This window comes from Ursus maritimus, unplaced genomic scaffold, assembly GCF_017311325.1.
Source record: "Ursus maritimus isolate PB19 unplaced genomic scaffold, ASM1731132v1 scaffold_4, whole genome shotgun sequence".
Lineage (NCBI taxonomy): Eukaryota > Metazoa > Chordata > Mammalia > Carnivora > Ursidae > Ursus > Ursus maritimus.
The window spans coordinates 44,290,442-44,310,146 of record NW_024426552.1 but is presented as its reverse complement, the minus strand read 5'-3'; the positions used below and the strand labels follow the sequence as shown (position 1 = coordinate 44,310,146).

The 19,705-nt window shown below is 37.3% G+C and overlaps 1 protein-coding gene across 1 annotated transcript; it reads right to left on the bottom strand.

The window, feature by feature from the left end:
* Positions 1-721: 721 nt before the first annotated feature.
* Positions 722-1,651, bottom strand: LOC103662027 (olfactory receptor 5K4). Its single transcript, XM_008689688.1, has one exon. The coding sequence runs from the start codon at positions 1,649-1,651 to the stop codon at positions 722-724; it is 930 nt and encodes a 309-aa protein (XP_008687910.1).
* Positions 1,652-19,705: the final 18,054 nt, after the last annotated feature.

Sequence of the window (19,705 nt, the reverse complement as noted above, 5' to 3'; positions counted from 1 at the left end):
ATACATAATATGATTGATCCTTAATAAAAAAAGTAAAGAATCTTAATCATAATAGAGGTTAAAGTAGATCTTAATCTACTGTAGCCAACTTGTTATAATTCACTGTTAATTATTCTACAAAATGTGTGTGTGACTATGTGTGTGTTCCTTCTCATTCTCTTTTTTCCCATTCTTCGAGTCTTATCTAGATCAGACTTCATTATTTTAAATATAGATTATTGCAATTAGTTAGTTTGAGTCTAGGCTCTCTCCCCCCAGACTAACTTACATGTGTCTCCCAGATCAGTTTTCTGAATGAAAATGATCATTTTATTCTCCTGCCAGGAAATCTTAAATATTTCAAACATTCTAATAGGATCAGATGTAATGTCTTCCATTCACTAGACAAGATAAATCAAGGTGACTCTTCTACACATTTAATCGTTTAAATTTAATGCTATGTTGATTTATTAAGGTTTGGAACAACAGCCTGACAAATTCAGTGAGAGTAATAAGAGTTGGTAATGAAGGTTACCATTGGGTTTTCTCCTGATTTGCTCTGGTAATTGTGGAATTTGCAGTAAGATTTGTCCGACAATTCTGAAATCACATCCATATATATTTTAGCAGACACACTTTAATGATTTAGAGATTAATATTTTGTATAAAACAGTTTTTTCTTTGTCCCTTATGTATAAAACATTTTTATAAATGGAAATCACTTTTCCATAGAGGATGAAGTTTATTTAGGAATATTATAATTTTTCATAAGTTTTTTAAGAACACTTATCACCTCCTTATTTCTAAGACTATAAATAAAAGGGTTTAATAAAGGAATTACTATTGTATAGAAAATTGCCACTGGTATATCTTTATCCCCTTCTTCAAATGGTCGAATATACATGAGAAGACAAATGTAGAATATTGAAACTGATAGAAAGTGGGATGCACAGGTAGAAAAAGCTTTACCTCTCCCTTTTTTGGATTTCATGTTGAAAATTGTGAAAAGGATGCAGATATAAGAGACCAAGACAATGGCAATGGTGAAGATTTGAATTGGCATTGAAAAAATATAGATCATTAGTTCATTGATATAAGGGTCAGTACAAGAGAGTCTATAGAGTGGAAGAATATCACAAAAGAAGTGGTCAATTTGATTAGACCTGCAGAAAGTTAACCTTAATAGAAGCCCTACGTGGATCATGGAATGCAGGTTACTAGCTATGAAGGTCCCAATAGTCATCTGAATGCAGAGTTTCTTTGACATCTTGGTGTGGTACTGCAGTGGGCTGCATATGGCCACATAGCGATCATAGGCCATTGCTGCCAAAAGAAAGCAGTCTGCAGTTTCAGCAAGGCAGAGAAAATAGAATTGTGCCATGCATTCATATAGGGAAATGCTTCTGTCCTTAGAAAAGAAGTTTTCTAACATTTTGGGGGTAATGGCACAGGAACAACAGGAATCCATGAAAGCCAGGTTGCCCAGAAAGATGTACATTGGTATGTGAAGACGATGCTCCATAAAAATCAATGCCACCAGGCCAAGATTCCCCACCATGGTGATCAGATAAATGGCAATGAACACCAAAAACAGAAGAATCTTCAGCACTGGATGATCTGTAAATCCTATGAGGATGAACTCTATTGTCAAGGATTGATTTTCCGTAGTCATTCCTGGCTTTTCAACTGAGATAGAAATTATAGAGAAATGAAATTCTAATTTAGAGTGTGTTTATTCTCCCCTCGAATTTTCCCATGTACAAAAAGAAAGAAGCTACTTTTAAATCATCTTATGCTGTCACTACAAACTAGCACATGCACAGTAGGTCAAGTCTGTGAGAAGAAACGTATCACAGATTGTGTACCCAGGGATCATCTAAAAATGACTGTGTGAATTCCCAGTTCAGAAAGGTGTTTTTTGCATAAGTTATCGGATGTTAATGTACAAATGTCTGGTCAGTGTATCATTTGGCATTTCCAAAATTAGAAGACATTTTCTTATGGTGTCTTTTTCTCCAAGAAAAAAAAAAAAACACATTTTAGCTACTATCCCATGGAATTGATATAATGTTTAGAAAGAAATAAATTATTTTAGACATTTTAAATGTCTAAGTGTATTATTTTTAAAATTTCACAGAAGCACAGTGGGTTTTAAAAATGATTTCTCTAGCTTAGTATTCCTTCATGGAGAAGCTTACCAAGGGATATTTTAATACTTATTCATCCTTTAAGATGGGGTAAAAATATAGATAGAACATTTAAAAAATTTCTTAGTAAGTTAATTTTGATACTGTTCTTATTTTTATTTCAATACATTCTAGATCCTACTCCCATGGAGGTGTGATACACCCTCCCAATAAGTTATTACTCTTAAATATTCATTTATCCTAACACTTTCTAGTTTTAAGTGTCTTACATGCATGTCTAACGTGAGATTTGGCTACCAAGTCTCCATTCAGAATGTTATTATAAATACCTATCTTGTATTCTTTTATACTTCTGTAGAAACTGATGTTCTCATTTTTGTGAACCACATGAAGATTCTACATTTAGTTTTTGATTATTTGTGTTTATAAACTCATTATTTACTCCTAATCCACTACAGATTTATTAAAATTCAATGAGCACTAAATTTATATTTATTATAGGTTAGCAACATAATATTACAAGAAACATGGGTTTTAAAGAATGCTAAAATTTCTTTTCTTTTCTTCCAAAAATTGTTAAATCTTTGGCCTCACCATTTTTCAGTTACACAATTTTGGAGAAGAGCCTGTAAGTTCTTCAAAATATATTGTTTTAAAAACACATTTTGGTTAGCCTTTTCTCTATTTCTTACCTTTTTCTACGTTGAATTTAATATAGTATTTTTTCTATTTGCTCACATAGTAAGGTAAGGTTTTCTGGAGTTGTATCACTAGAGGATAAAATGAATAAAATAAGTTTGCCTTTTATATCTTAGGTCTATAACACTGTAAAAAATCTTTCAGAATTATACTGTTTTGGAAAAACAATAAAAATGCTCAAAGACAACTTTTTATCATTATTTTCACAAAACCTAGTTGTAAAGCAACTGAATAAATGTGTGGAATTTGGGCTAGTTTTCAATAATCACTATTTTATATAGAAGATACTGAATCAGGGTAATAATGAAAATTAATTTCTCTCCCTTAATTTAAAATGTAAATTATTCAGCTGAATTAGAAATCAATTTTATTCCTCTCTCAGAATTATACTACAGAATCATTTATATCCTTACCTGTATATTTATTGATAAAGAATGGTACTTTTGAACTCAGAATAGGTCAGAATGATCCATTGTACTGTGTCTTGTTATGGCTTTTCATAGTATCTTCAATTTAGAGACAAGCTGAAAAGTTATTAAGTAGATAAAATGCATCACCAATTAAAATGCTGAGTGTTTCAGGGAAATGTGTATTTCTGTATTATTAATATTTTAAATATATTAGAAATCAGTTCTCATATTTTTGAGTTCATTGACATCTTATAGTAGCTGATTGGCCATGTGATATTTGTTATTAGAGAAATTAAGAATAAATATCTTGGTCTTTAAAACATTTGGGAATAAATTATTATGATCTAGGATACTCTACCAGTAGGTCAGTGACAATAATTATGTTAGCCTTATGGCAAAGTTAGTTTTCCATTGATTCTAGAGGGATTTCCTTGGCACTGGCATCTGGGTATTTCTGCAAAAACTCTTAATCTGAGAGATTTGGTCCCCAAAACACCGGTAAACCAAAAGGCATCAATTAAAGATGGATATCCTTTGGGATTCTGAAGTTAAATCAAGTGGCTGTTACTAAAGTTAGACTAAGTATCATGTAGATTGTTTTGCACAATCTCTTCCAATCTCTCTCTCTCACAAATCTTCTTTACTTGAAAACAATAATGAAGAGAAAAAATTCATGTTGATCAATAATGGAAGAAGTGGGAGTTAAATTAAGATTGGGAGAGAGATTAGGATTTATGGAAAAGAGGCAAAAATGTGAAATGATCCACCAGAGTTGCAGTCTTCTTCATTCCCTTTGAAGAATCTGACCAAATCCTATAGATTCATCTCCTGAAGCAACTCTGACATTGTCTTGTTTCATTTCACTCTTACAGCATAGAGAACTTTTTAATTGGTTTTCTATAAAATCTTTTTCTATTGTACATATGTTCTTATGGACTGGAAATGTTTTTAGCTCTTCATCACTATCCAAACCAAATTTTTGTACTTTATCTCAGTATTCCAAGGACTTCATAGATGGGGGTTTATAATACTTTATGACTTTATTTTCTACCATTCACCTTTAAGAATCTAACTCCAGAGACATACCAATCACTTCTCAATTCATTGATGCACTAGAGCTACCTCCTAACTTAGAATATTTACTCACAATCTATTTCTTACCTAAAATACCCTCTTTGACCTATTCCTCTATCCAAGTCTTATTCTGTCTTTATAGGAGATCTGATTCCTTCCATGAAGACATCCTTAACTTTTTTTTTTTTTTTAAGATTTTATCCATTTATTTGGCAGAGAGACAGCCAGCGAGAGAGGGGGGAGTGGAAGAGGGAGAAGCAGGCTCCCAGTGGAGCAGGGAGCCCGATGAGGGGCTCGATCCCAGAACCCTGGGATCACGTCCTGAGCCAAAGGCAGACGCTTAATGACTGAGCCACCCAGGCGCCCCCCTCAACTTTCTAATCTGCAAAATGCTTAAATGTCTTTATAACACAAAGAGTTCTTAACCATGCTTCCCTTGTATGTTTGTCCAGCTGTTCTTCATATGAAAATCTTGTTTATTCTCAGGTGGATTTTCTTTTTGACTTTCCACACTATGCATCTCTTATAGTGCCAGATAATATAGGCCCTCAAAGAATGCTTATTAAAATGGTTGCAGAGAGTTAAGATGGCAGAAGAGTAGGGGACCCCTTTTTCAGCCGGTCCCCTGAGTCAAGCTGGATAGGTACCAGACCAGCCTGAACATCCACGGAATCAGCCTGAGACACATGAAGATACATCTGGATCTCTACAAATGAATATCTCCAGTGCTGAGTATTGAGGTACGAAGCGGGGAGCCGTGAAACCGCGCACAGATATCGGAAGATAAACGTAAGGGGGAGGGAGCCGCCGCATTCGGGCGCCAGAAAGCGGAAGCCACCTGCATGGGGGAGCGGGCAGACTCGCGGACCGGCACCCGCAAGAAAACATACTAGGACCATGAGTGGGGAGCGCGCGCCCCCAGACTTCTCATGGAACTCCAGAACTCCTGTGTGCTCGCTGGAAGCAGACTGAGACCGGGAGCTCCAGTGCGTGCGGGACGGCTGGCGGCTGGCGGCTGGCAGATGGCGGTGTTAGAAACACAAAGGACAGAGACGCGCCGGCCCTGGAAGCAAGGGCTGGGCCGCCGGGTGTGGGGCACACATCCCGGGCCGCTGCAGGGTTGAGCAGCACCAACAGAAACAGAGTTAAAGTGGCCAGAACATCAGTGGAGAACGGTCCGCAATCTCTCTGTTCTGAGACAGAGGCTGAAATTCGGCCGCTGCTGCTCTGACTCTCAGAAGAGGCAAAGTAAGCCGCCAGGGAAAGCCGCCAGAGAACAAAAGCCTGGAAATACCGGCTCAGGGAGTGCCCATCCCCATCCTCCCTCGCAGGGGACACGGAGACTCTACCCAAACAGGGTTGCCTGAGTATCGGCGCGGCAGGCCCCTCCCCCAGAAGGCAGGCTGAAAAATCTAGAAGCCCACATCCCGGGGCGCCTGGGTGGTGTAGTCATTGAGCGTCTGTCTTCGGCTCAGGGCGTGATCCCTGCGTTCCGGAAAGGAGTCCCTCATTGGGCTCCTCTGCTGGGAGCCTGCTTCTTACTCTCCCACTCCCCTGCTTGTGTTCCATCTCTCGCTGGTTGTCTCTCTGCCACATAAATAAATAAAATCTTTAAAGAAGAAGCCCACATCCCTAAGATCCCTATAAAACAAGGGCACACGGCCTGGGTCTGGCCAATAATTTGGGCTCTGGACAACCCCACAACCTTTCCTCATCAGAATGACGAGAAGGAGAAGTCCCCCCCAGCAAAGAAAAGACAATGAGTCTGTGTCGTCCGCCACAGAACTAATGGATATAGATGTAACCAAATTATCAGAAATGGAATTCAGAGTAACATTGGTCAAGATGATGTGTAGACTTGAAAAAAGTATTAACAAAAATGTTAATGAGAATATAGAATCTCTAAGGGCGGAAATGAGAGCGAATCTGGCAGAAATTAAAAATTCTATGAGCCAAATGCAGTCAAAACTAGAGGCTCTGACGGCTGGGGTCACCGAGGCAGAGGAACATATTAGTGAATTAGAGGATGGGTTAGTAGAAGAGAAAACTAAAATAGAAGCTGGACTTAAAAAATCCACGCCCATGAATGTACTTTATGGGAGATTACTGACTCAATGAAACGATCCAATGTCAGAATCATCGGCATCCCCGAGGGGGTGGAGAAAAACAGAGGTCTAGAAGAGATATTTGAACAAATTGTAGCTGAAAACTTCCCTAATCTAGCGAGGGAAACAAACATTCGTGTCCAAGAGGCAGAGAGGACCCCTCCCAAGCTCAACCATGACAAACCTACGCCACGTCATGTCATAGTGCACTTCGCAAATATTAGATCCAAGGATATAGTATTAAAAGCGGCCAGGGCAAAGAAATTTCTCACGTACCAAGGCAAAGGCATCAGAATTACGTCAGACCTGTCTACACAGACCTGGAATGAGAGAAAGGGTTGGGGGGGCATTTTTAAAGCTCTTTCAGAGAAAAGCATGCAGCCAAGGATCCTTTATCCAGCAAGGCTGTCATTCAGAATTGATGGAGAAATAAAAACCTTCCAGAATCGCCAGTCATTAACCAATTTCGTAACCACGAAACCAGCCCTACGGGAGATATTAAGGGGGGTTCTATAAAGGTAAAAAGGCCCCAAGAGTGATACAGAACAGAAAGTCACAACCGATACAAACAAAGACTTTACTGGCAATATGGCATCATTAAAAGCATATCTCTCAATAATCATTCTCAATGCAAATGGCTTGAATGCTCCCATAAAATGACACAGGGTTGCAGATTGGATAAAAAGAAGTGACCCATCCATTTGCTGTCTACAAGAGACTCATTTTGAGCCCAAAGATCTAATCAGACTGAGAGTAAAGGGATGGAGTACCATCTTTCATGCAAATGGACCTCAGAAGAAAGCTGGGGTAGCAATTCTCATATCAGATAGATTGGATTTTAAACTAAAGACTATAGTTAGAGATGCAGAAGGGCACTATATTATTCTTAAAGGATGTATCCAACAAGTGGAGATGACAATTATAAATATATATGCCCCCAACAAGGGAGCAGCAAGATACACAAGCCAACTCTTAACCAGAATAAAGAGACATGTAGATAAAAATACATTAATAGTAGGGGACCTCAACACCCCACTATCAGAAATAGACAGGACACCCTGGCAAAAACTAAGCAAAGAATCAAAGGCTTTGAATGCCATACTCGACAAGTTGGACCTCATAGATATATATAGAACACTACACCCCAGAACCAAAGAATACTCATTCTATTCTAATGCCCATGGAACATTCTCAAGAACAGACCATGTTCTGGGACACAAAACAGGTCTCAACTGATACCAAAAGATTGAAATTATCCCCTGCATATTCTCAGACCACAGCACTCTGAAATTGGAACTCAACCACAAGGAAAAATTTGGAAGAGACTCAAACACTTGGAGACTAAGAACCATCCTGCACAGGAATGATTCGATAAACCAGGAAATCAAAAATCAAATTAAACAATTTTATGGAGACCAACGAGAATGAAAACACAACGGTCCAAAACCTATGGGATACTGCAAAGGCAGTCCTAAGGGGGGAAATACATAGCCATCCAAGCCTCACTCAAAAGAATAGAAAAATCTAAAATGCAGTTTTTATATTCTCACCTCAAGAAGCTGGAACAGCAACAGAGGAACAGGCCTAATCCATGCACGAGGAAGCAGCTGACCAAGATTCGAGCAGAAATCAATGAATTAGAAACCAGAAGTACAGTAGAGCAGATCAACAGGACTAGAAGCTGGTTCTTTGAGACAATCAATAAAATTGACAGACCACTGGCAAGACTTATCCAAAAGAAAAGAGAAAGGACCCAAATTATTAAAATTATGAATGAAGAAGGAGAGGTCACAACCAACACCAAGGAAATTGGAAGGATTATTAGAAACTTTTATCGACAGCTATATGCCAATAAATTAAGCAATCTGGAAGAAATGGAGGCCTTCCTGGAAACCTATAAACTACCAAGACTGAAACAGGAAGAAATTGATTTCTTAAACAGGCCAATTAATTATAAAGAAATTGAGTCAGTGATAAACAACCTTCCAAATAACAAAACTCCAGGCCCAGACGCTTTTCCTGGGGAATTCTACCAAACATTCAAAGAAGAAATAATACCTATTCTCCTAAAGCTATTTCAAAAAATAGAAACAGAAGGAAAGCTACCAACTACTCTTTATGAGGCCAATATTACCTTGATCCCCAAACCAGGAAAGACCCCATCAAAAGGAGAATTACAGACTGATTTCCCTAATGGATATGGATGCCAAAATCCTCAACAAGATCCTGGCTAATAGAATCCAACAGTACATTAAAAGGATTATCCATCATGACCAAGTGGGATTCATCCCTGGGATGCAAGCGTGGTTCAACATTCACAAATCGATCAGCGTGATACATCATATCAACAAGAAAAGTCTCAGGAACCATATGATCTCTCAACAGATGCAGAAAAGCATTTGACAAAAATACAGCATCCTTTTCCCTGATTAAAACCCTTCAGAGTATGGAATAGAGGGTACATTTCTCAATCTCATAAAAACCATCTAAGAAAAGCCTACAGCAAATATCATTCTCAAAGGGGAAAAGCTAGAAGCCTCCTTTAAGATCAGGACACGACAAGGATGCCCACTCTCACCACTATTATTCAACATAGTACTAGAAGTCCTTGCAACAGCAATCAGACGACAAAAAGGGATAAAAGGTATCCAAATCGGCAAGGAAGAAGTCAAAATGTCTCTCTTTGCAGATGACATGATACTCTATATGGAAAACCCAAAAGAATCCACCCCCAAACTATTAGAAATTATAGAGCAATTCAGTAATGTGGCGGGATACAAAATCAATGCTCAGAAATCAGTTTGACATTTCTATCACGAATAATGAGATTGAAGAAAGAGAAATTCAGGGAATCATCCATTTACAATAGCACCAAAACCATACGTTACCTTGAGATGTAACTTACCAGAGAGCGAAGGACCTATATTCTAGAAACTATAAATCACTCTGTGAAAGACATTGAGGAAGACATAAAAAGATGAAAATATTCCATGCTCATGGATCAGAAGAATTAACATAGTTAAAAATGTCCATGCTACCCAGAGCAATCTTACACTTTCAATGCTATCCGATCAAATACCAAGGACATTTTCAAAGAACTGAAACAAATAGTGTCCTTAAATTTGTATGGAAACAGGAAAGGCCCTGGAATCACCAAGGAATTGTTGAAAAGGAAAACAAAGCTGGGGCATCACAATGCCAGATTTCGAGTGTATACAAAGCTGTGCTCACAAAGACAGCATGGTACTGGCACAAAAAGACACTACAGACCAATGGAACAGAATAGGAACAGAAATGGACCCTTGGCTCTTTGAGGCAACTAATCTTTGATAAAGCAGGAAAAAACATCCGGTGGAAAAAAGAGAGTCTCTTCAATAAATGGTGCTGGGAAAATTGGACAGCTACATGCAAAAGAATGAAACTCGATCAATCTCTCACACCATACACAAAAATAAACTCCAAATGCATGAAAGACCTCGATGTGAGATAGGAATCCATCAAAATTCTAGAGGAGAACATAGGCAGCAACCTCTACGACATCGGCCAAAGCAACCTTTTTCATGACACATCTCCAAAGGCAAGAGAAACAAAAGATAAAATGAACTTATGGGACTTCCTCAAAATAAAAACCTTCTGCACAGCCAAGGAAACAGTCAAAAAAACTAAGCGGCAGCCCATGGAATCTGAGAATATATTTGCAAATGACACTACAGATAAAAGACTGGTATCCAAGATCTATAGAGAACTTCTCAAACTCAATGCACGAGAAACAAATAAACAAATCAAAAAATGGGCAAAAGATATGAACAGACACTTTTCCAATGAAGACATACAAATGGCTAAGAGACACATGAAAAAATGTTCAAAATCATTAGCCATCAGGGAAATTCAAATCAAAACCACACTGAGATACCACCTTACACCAGTAGAATGGGAAAATAGACAAGGCAAGAAACAACAATTGATTGGAGGATGATGAAAGGGATCCCTCCTACATTGTTGGTGGGAATGCAGTTGGTACAGCCACTCTAAAACAGTGTGGAGGTCCCTTAAAAAGTTAAAAATTGAGCTACCCTATGACCCAGCCATTGCACTACTGGGTGTTTACCCCAGAGATAGAGACGTAGTGAAGAGAAGGGCCATATGCACCCTAATGTTCATATCAGCATTGTCCACAATAGCTAAATCATGGAAGGAGCCGAGGTGCCCTTCAACAGATGACTGGATTAAGAAGATGTGGTCCATATATACAATGGAATATTACTCAGCTATCAGAAAGAATGAATTCTCAACATTTGCTGCAACATGGACAGCACTGGAGGAGATAATTCTAAGTGAAATAAGTCAAGCAGAGAAAGACAACTATCATATGATTTCTCTCATCTATGGAACATAAGAACTAGGATGATCGGGTGGGGAAGAAAGGATAAAAGAAAGGGGGTAAGTCAGGGAATGAAACATGAGACTATGGACTCTGAGAAACAAACTGAGGGCCTCAGAGGGGAGGGGGGTGGGGGAATGGGATAGACCGGTGATGGGTAGTAAGGAGGGCACGTATTGCATGGTGTACTGGGTGGTATATGCAACTAATGAATCATCGAACTTTATATCGGAAACCGGGGATGTACTGTATGGTGACTAACATAATATAATAAAAATTATTTAAAAAATAAATAAAAATAAAATGGTTGCAGAAATTTCAAATTAAACAATTATAGAGTGATTATTATAATAAACAAGTCACTGAGTCAGCATTGATTAAAGAATAGCCCACAGTAGGGATAGGGTTGAGAAGGAAGCGTCATAGATAAATAAGAAATAATCCTGCCCTCATGGAGCTGCCAGTTAAGAGAGTAATCACTTACACAAGTGTATATAGAGCAGCTCAGACTGAGTTAAATATGGAAAAAAAAAAAAAAAAGAACTATAAGCAAGGTATACGGGAACACAAAGAAAAACATAACTTAGAAGACTAGGAGAAGACATTACAAAGAAATGACTTTGCCTATGATTCTTGAAGGATAAGTTAGGTTTTAATAAGCAGAAAATGTGTGGTAAGATTTTATAGTCTGAAAGGAGAGCACGATTAAAGGTAAAAACATGGGAGTTTCAAAGTATAAGCATATTTAAGGAATGGAGAATGAGACAGGGCAAGCAACCAGAGCCTGGGTGCATGCTAGGATAGGAAGAGGAGTTAGGAGGATCAGGTTGTACCCGATTCTACTTCTGCCCCCTCTATTTTGATGACACTGATCTCTCATCAAGATCAAACTCATTTCCTAATCACCAAATCCAAAACACATTTGTCAATTATCTTAATTAACTAACTATATGATACGGAACTATTGGCCACATTCTGAAACTCATTGCCTCATTAGGCTTCTGTGATAACATTTTTTATTTCTACATCTCTTTTTTTCCCCCCCATGTTTTGTATTATATACTTATTTCCTCACGAATACATATTTGTTGTAAAGAGTGCATCCTTGGGTACATTTACAGAATGATGACACTCCGTTTTGAAAACTGACAATTTTTAAAAGGATTTTCCCAATGTTTACTTAGTAAATTACCATATTACCTTGTAATCATCTGCTTTTGTGAACTAATGAGAATGTGTTTAATTTTTATTTAATCTTAAAATAAATCAAGCGTCACTAAACTTCTTTGGAATATTTTCATGTAGGTGATAAAATTCTGTTTCCAAGTTTTTAAAAAATATATGCAGACATGAAAAATTTAATATGTTACTCACATAATTTTTGCCTAGAAAATCATATCAGGATATATGGAAACATCCCAAATATGTTTTCAAAATTCTATCTGTATTGCATGATTTCCTTTTGAAAAACAATTGGTTTTTGCTTAGTTAAATATCACATTTATATCAAAAGGCAAAATAAAGATGTTAATGACTTCTAAAATATTACTCTGAGAAACAAACTGAGGGCTTCAGAGGGGAGGGGGGTGGGGGAATGGGCTAGGCTGGTAGTGGATAGTAAGGAGGGCACGTATTGCATGGTGTACTGGGTGGTATATGCAACTAATGAATCATCGAACTTTATATCGGAAACCGGGGATGTACTGTATGGTGACTAACATAATATAATAAAAATTATTTAAAAAATAAATAAAAATAAAATGGTTGCAGAAATTTCAAATTAAACAATTATAGAGTGATTATTATAATAAACAAGTCACTGAGTCAGCATTGATTAAAGAATAGCCCACAGTAGGGATAGGGTTGAGAAGGAAGCGTCATAGATAAATAAGAAATAATCCTGCCCTCATGGAGCTGCCAGTTAAGAGAGTAATCACTTACACAAGTGTATATAGAGCAGCTCAGACTGAGTTAAATATGGAAAAAAAAAAAAAAAGAACTATAAGCAAGGTATACGGGAACACAAAGAAAAACATAACTTAGAAGACTAGGAGAAGACATTACAAAGAAATGACTTTGCCTATGATTCTTGAAGGATAAGTTAGGTTTTAATAAGCAGAAAATGTGTGGTAAGATTTTATAGTCTGAAAGGAGAGCACGATTAAAGGTAAAAACATGGGAGTTTCAAAGTATAAGCATATTTAAGGAATGGAGAATGAGACAGGGCAAGCAACCAGAGCCTGGGTGCATGCTAGGATAGGAAGAGGAGTTAGGAGGATCAGGTTGTACCCGATTCTACTTCTGCCCCCTCTATTTTGATGACACTGATCTCTCATCAAGATCAAACTCATTTCCTAATCACCAAATCCAAAACACATTTGTCAATTATCTTAATTAACTAACTATATGATACGGAACTATTGGCCACATTCTGAAACTCATTGCCTCATTAGGCTTCTGTGATAACATTTTTTATTTCTACATCTCTTTTTTTCCCCCCCATGTTTTGTATTATATACTTATTTCCTCACGAATACATATTTGTTGTAAAGAGTGCATCCTTGGGTACATTTACAGAATGATGACACTCCGTTTTGAAAACTGACAATTTTTAAAAGGATTTTCCCAATGTTTACTTAGTAAATTACCATATTACCTTGTAATCATCTGCTTTTGTGAACTAATGAGAATGTGTTTAATTTTTATTTAATCTTAAAATAAATCAAGCGTCACTAAACTTCTTTGGAATATTTTCATGTAGGTGATAAAATTCTGTTTCCAAGTTTTTAAAAAATATATGCAGACATGAAAAATTTAATATGTTACTCACATAATTTTTGCCTAGAAAATCATATCAGGATATATGGAAACATCCCAAATATGTTTTCAAAATTCTATCTGTATTGCATGATTTCCTTTTGAAAAACAATTGGTTTTTGCTTAGTTAAATATCACATTTATATCAAAAGGCAAAATAAAGATGTTAATGACTTCTAAAATATTACTCTGAGAAACAAACTGAGGGCTTCAGAGGGGAGGGGGGTGGGGGAATGGGCTAGGCTGGTAGTGGATAGTAAGGAGGGCACGTATTGCATGGTGCACTGGGTGTTATACGCAACTAATGAATCATGGAACTTTACATCAAAAACCAGGAATGTACTGTATGGTGACTAACATAATATAATAAAAAATATTATAAAATCTTGTCCCTGTGCCAACAGAACTGTTTAGGGATTATGGCTTGGAGGTCAAAGTCAAGTATCAGATACTTTAAGGATCTCCAGGAGTGTAGACAAGAGTTTCTCCCACTGGAACTCTGGACTCTCAGGACTTCTGGAAGACTATGACTAGAAGTATGCAGGAGTTTAGGGCCCTTTCAGGATCTCTGGAGGTGTAGACAAGAGTGTCTCATTTGGAATTCTGTGCCAGTAGAAATATTCATGGACTATAACAGGGGGTGCACTGGGAGTCAGCTTTAGGGTCCTCTCAGGATCTGTAGTCCCACCGAATCTTGTGAGCGTATCTCCAGGGCCTTCTGGATCACAGCTGAGAGGAGCTGGAGACATTTCACTGACCACTTCAGGGTCCATAGCAGGAACAGAGGTCTGTATGCCTATTACCTGATGCTCAGGTGAATGTGATGACTCATGGATCCCTTGGGTGAATGGTGCTGATAACAGAATTAAAGCAAAATAAGGCTGTAGTCAAGTCCTTGGAGGTATGGAACTGTTTCTGGGTCTGGAGCTGGGACCACAATCAGTGAGTCAGGTGTCTAGGTGCAAGACTGCTTTCTCAAAGCAGTTCTCCTAGGTTGTAGACTCCACCAGGGTTTCACAATCTCCTACCGAGATCTAAAGGCACTTTAGTCTGTGAATGGATGTGAAATTGTTGTTGAAGAGAAGACTTGAGGAAGGGATGTCTTATTTAGCCATCTTGTTGATGTCCCATGGCGAATTTTTGAGAATGGAATTAGTGAGAATGGGGAGTTTAAATAAGGCAGCTGAGAGAAAAGCAAAAAGCACTGGAGATTATATTTTACAGCTTTATTGAGGTATAATGTATATGTAGTAAGCTCTATGTAAGAATATTATTTGATACATTTTAGAAACTTATGCAGTTGTGACACTACCATCATCAAATTTTAGGACATTTTCATCACCTTAAAAGTTTTCAAATGCTTCTGTGCAGTCAGCTTCTTCCTCCAGAATTTCTAGGCTCCAGCCAATTACTAATTTGTTATCAATCACTATCATTTTGCCTTTTCTAAAATTTTATAAAAATAGAAACATATTTATAGGCTCTATTATATTCAGTATAATCCTTTTGTGATTGAGCCATATTATTGAATGTACCAGCAGCTTGTTGCTTTTTACTGCTAAATAAGACTATCTTTTATTAATCTTAATTTGTGATGCTAGAGCTTGACACCGTGAACACTTCTCCTTTGTCAGGTGGCACAGTGATAAGCTTTGTCAGTAGAGGGAGCTGGAATGGTATTACAGAAGGATGAGGCTTTTCTATTTCCAGTGAGCTTCTTCTTTTCTTGCTCCAGTAATACAACTAACAAGGGAATGCATGAGGTATACCCTGTGGCAGTCACTTTTCAGCAAATTTTGTTGCTGGAATCACCTCAGTTGTAGTCTTTCTGATTGAGAATCCTGGCCCATTGTTTCCTGTTTACTTGCTTCAGCCAGCAGGTTTGGGATAAGCTCTGGCCCAAGTTAGTCCAGCAAATTACTTCACCATCCAGTGGGCTGCATTATACAACAAGGTCTTGATCTCACCATTGGGGAGGAAGTCTTGCTTCCAAGTTTGCCCTTTCTTTAGAACTTTCCCTCAGCCACAGGCTATTTTTTTAGAGTTCTCTATTTATCCCTTCTTGTCTTCTGACTACTCCTTTGTCCCCTACCTGGACCTTACTGATCCTGATTTATTTCTGGCAGTGATACCAGGAGATAGACTCCGAAAATGAGGTCTATGGAATAGATTTAATTCTTGGACTTGAGCATTGTGTGAAGATCTTTGGCAGTGGGAAATGGGAAGCCAATAATTCATGGCAAGCATGTTATGCCATCACCGTTAAACAAGGTATAACCTGCAAGGTCAAATGAAGCATATTCCTTGGGATCCCAAGTGGCTAGTTCACTAGAACAATATGGCAATAATAATGACTATAAAGACTGTGATGTCAGATGGATTCTGAGTGAGCTAGAGTGTTTACAGAAAGAAAGCAACAAGCATAAGCCCTTTAATTCTTTTTTAAAAAAGATTTTTATTTATTTATTTGACAGAGATAGAGACAGCCAGTGAGAGAGGGAACACAAGCAAGGGGAGTGGGAGAGGAAGAAGCAGGCTCCCAGCGGAGGAGCCTGATGTGGGGCTCCATCCCAGAATGCCGGGATCACGCCCTGAGCTGAAGGCAGACGCTTAATGACTGAGCCACCCAGGTGCCCCAACATAAGCCCTTTAACTCTTAACCCAAATCACAGTCTAATAAAAAATCAGCAAGATGGCAGAAGAGTAAGTTCTAGACCCTCTTTGCTCCCATGGACACAGATAAACTCCTGTTGTGAGAAATTAAGAAACTAGTTGAGAGCCTTCTGCATTTTTTGTGAGCACAAAACCAGGCACCTTGAAGACCATAGAAAATTTTGAGACAAACTCAACTGAACAATTGTATATCAACAAATTCAACAACCTAGAAAAAATGGATAAGTTCCTACAAACATACCATCTTCCAAGACTGATTCATGAGAAATAGAAAATCTGAATAAACCAATTACTAGTAAGAAGGTTGAATCAGTAATCAAAAAACTTCCAACAATCAAAAGTCCAGGACTAGACAGCTTCATTGGTGAATTCTACCAAACATTCAAAAAAGATGTGATATCTTGCCTTCTCAAACGCTTCTATGAAATTGAAGAGGAGGGAATGCTCCCAAAGTCATTTTATGAGGTGAGCATTACCCAGATACCAAAATCAGACAAAGATGCCACAAGAAAAGAAAATTACAGGCCAGTATCCCTGACAACCATAGATATCAATATCCTCAACAAAATACAAGCAAACAAATTTAGCAATACATTAAAAGGATCATACCATGATCAAGTGAAATTTATTCCAGGGGTGTAAGGATGGTCCAATATCCACAATTAAATATGATATACCACGTTAACAAAATGAAGGATAAAAATCATATGAGCATCTCAATAGATGCAGAAATTTACTTAACAAAACACAACATCCATTTGTGGTAAAAACTCCACAAAGTGTGGATAGATGGAATGTACCTCAATATGATAAAGGCCAAAATGACAAGCACACATCTAATGTCATACTAAATGTCAAAAAGTTGAAAGCTTTTCCTTTAAGATTGAGTACAAGATAAGAAGTTCCATTCTTGACATTTTTTATTCAACATAGTATTGGAAGTCCTAGCCGGAGCAATTAAGCAGAAAAAAAATAAAAGCATCCAAATTGGAAAGAAAGAAAACTGTCACTTTTTATGAATGACATAATTTTATATGTTGAAAACCCTAAATGCTTCATCAAAAGCTGTTAGAAGTAATAAATTCAGTATAGTGGCTGAGTACAAAATCAATATACAAAAAATCTGTTGCATTTTTATACACTAACAACAAACTATCAAAAAGAAGAAATTAATAAAACAATCCCATTTATAATTGTATCAAAGAGAATAAAATAGCCAGGAAGAAATTTAACTAAGGATATGAACGATATAAGGAGTGAAAACTGTGAGACATTAATGAAAGAAATTGAAGGAGACACAAAAAAATGGTAAAATATTCCATGCTCATGAACTGGAAGAAATAATATTGTTAAAATGTCCATATTACCAAAAGCAATATACAGAGTCAATGTAATCTCTATTAAAATTCCAATGGCATTTTTCACAAAATTAGAATAATCTTAAAATTTGTGTGGAACCACATAAGACCTTGAATAGTTGAAGTAATCTTGAGGAAAAAAAACAAAGCTGAAGGCATCATCCTCCCTGATTTCACACTATATTACAAAGCTACAGTAATGAAAACAGCATGGTATTGGCATAAAAACAGACACATAGATTTTCAGAAGCCCAGAAATAAACCTACAGATTTATGATCAATTAATTACAATGAAGGAGGCAACAGTATACAATAGGGAAAAGACAGTCTCTTCAGTAATGGTGTTGTGAAAACCGGGCAGCCACATACAAAAGCATAAAACTGGACCAGTATTTTACACCAAAATTAATTCAAATGGAATTGAAGACTTGAATGTATGACTCGAAACCGTAAAACTGCTGAAGAAAACTTAGGTAGTAAGCTTGACATCAATCTCGATGATAATTTTTTGGATCTTCTCCCAAAGTCATTGGCAATAAAAGCAAAAATAAAGAAATGGGACCAACCTAAGAAGCTTCTGGAAAGCGAGGGAAACTGTTAAAAAAATAAAAAGACCACCTACTATACAGGAGAAGGTATTTGCAAATCACATATTTGATGAGTTAATATTCAAAATATAATAAGAACTAATATAATTCCCCACCAAAAACCAATCTGATTAAAAACTGGTCAGAGGATCTGAATAGACATTTTTTCTTTTCTTTTTTTTTAAATAGACAATTTTCAAAGAAGACAATACAAATGGCCAATAGGCACATGAAAAGATGCCCAATATCACTAATCTTCAGGGAAGCATAAATCAGAACTACAATAAGATATTACCTCACACCTGTCGGAATGGCTATTATCAAAAGAATAAAAAATAAGTGTTGGTGAGGATGTAGAAAAAAGGAAACCCCTGTACACTATTGCTGGGAATATAAATTGGTGCAGCCACTATGGAAAACAGTATGAAGGTTCCTTGAAAAATTGAAAATAGAGCTCTTATATGATCCAGCAATTCCACTACTGGCTATCTATCCAAAGAAAACAAAAACATGAATTTAAAAAGATACATGACTCCTATGTTGATTGCAGCATTATTTACAATAGTCAAGACCCAGGAGAAAGTAGCTTAAACATCAAAATATTTGGAATACCTGCGTGGTTCAGTCAGTTAAGCATTAGACTCTTGATTTTGGCTCAAGTCATGATCTCAGCGTTGTGAGACGGAGCCCCACCTCACAGCGCCCAGGGCCCAGCATGGAGCCTGCTTAAGATTCTCTAACTCTGCCCCTCCCACATATTCTCTCTCCCTATCTCAAAAAAAAAAAACAAAAAACAAAAAACAAAAAAAAAAAACACAAACAAAAGATTTGCAAGATACGTATTAGCAGAAACCTGGAGAACATGTGTGGGCATGAATTCTAAGGGTGTTGGACCACAGAGAATAGACAGATTAATAGAGTACTACTTGATTTATGTAACAGTTTTATAATTGAAAAGGGTGTAGGTAGCAAAACATCTGACTTGAGCTTCCACAGTAGAGTCATATCCTCTTACTCATTTTCTTAAACCTAAGTTAACTTACAGGCCTAGATTTAAGGGGTGGTTGGTCCTCTTGTGGAAGGATACCTGCAGCATTGCCATGCAAGTATATGGCATTTAATGTCCTCCAGTACTTCCCCCAAGGGACTGTGGCCACTTAACCAAAATGATTCCTCACTGGGAAAAAAAATTCCAACATTTTAGGGATTAGTAGACATTGGGTATGTATGAATGCCTGCAGACCAAAAGTGCCAGTGTGGCCCAACAATCAAAGAAGGTGCTTATAATTATGTTTGTGATGATTGGTATTTTAGCTCAAATCTGACTCACAGTGGCCTGGTTGGCCTATATATCTACTCTTTGGTTATTTCCTTAGTTATTATATATATAATTGGAATAGACGTGAGAATTAGAAGAATCCCTATACTTTCTCTGTGATCCATGGGGTAAGAACTATTATGGTAGGAAGGACTAA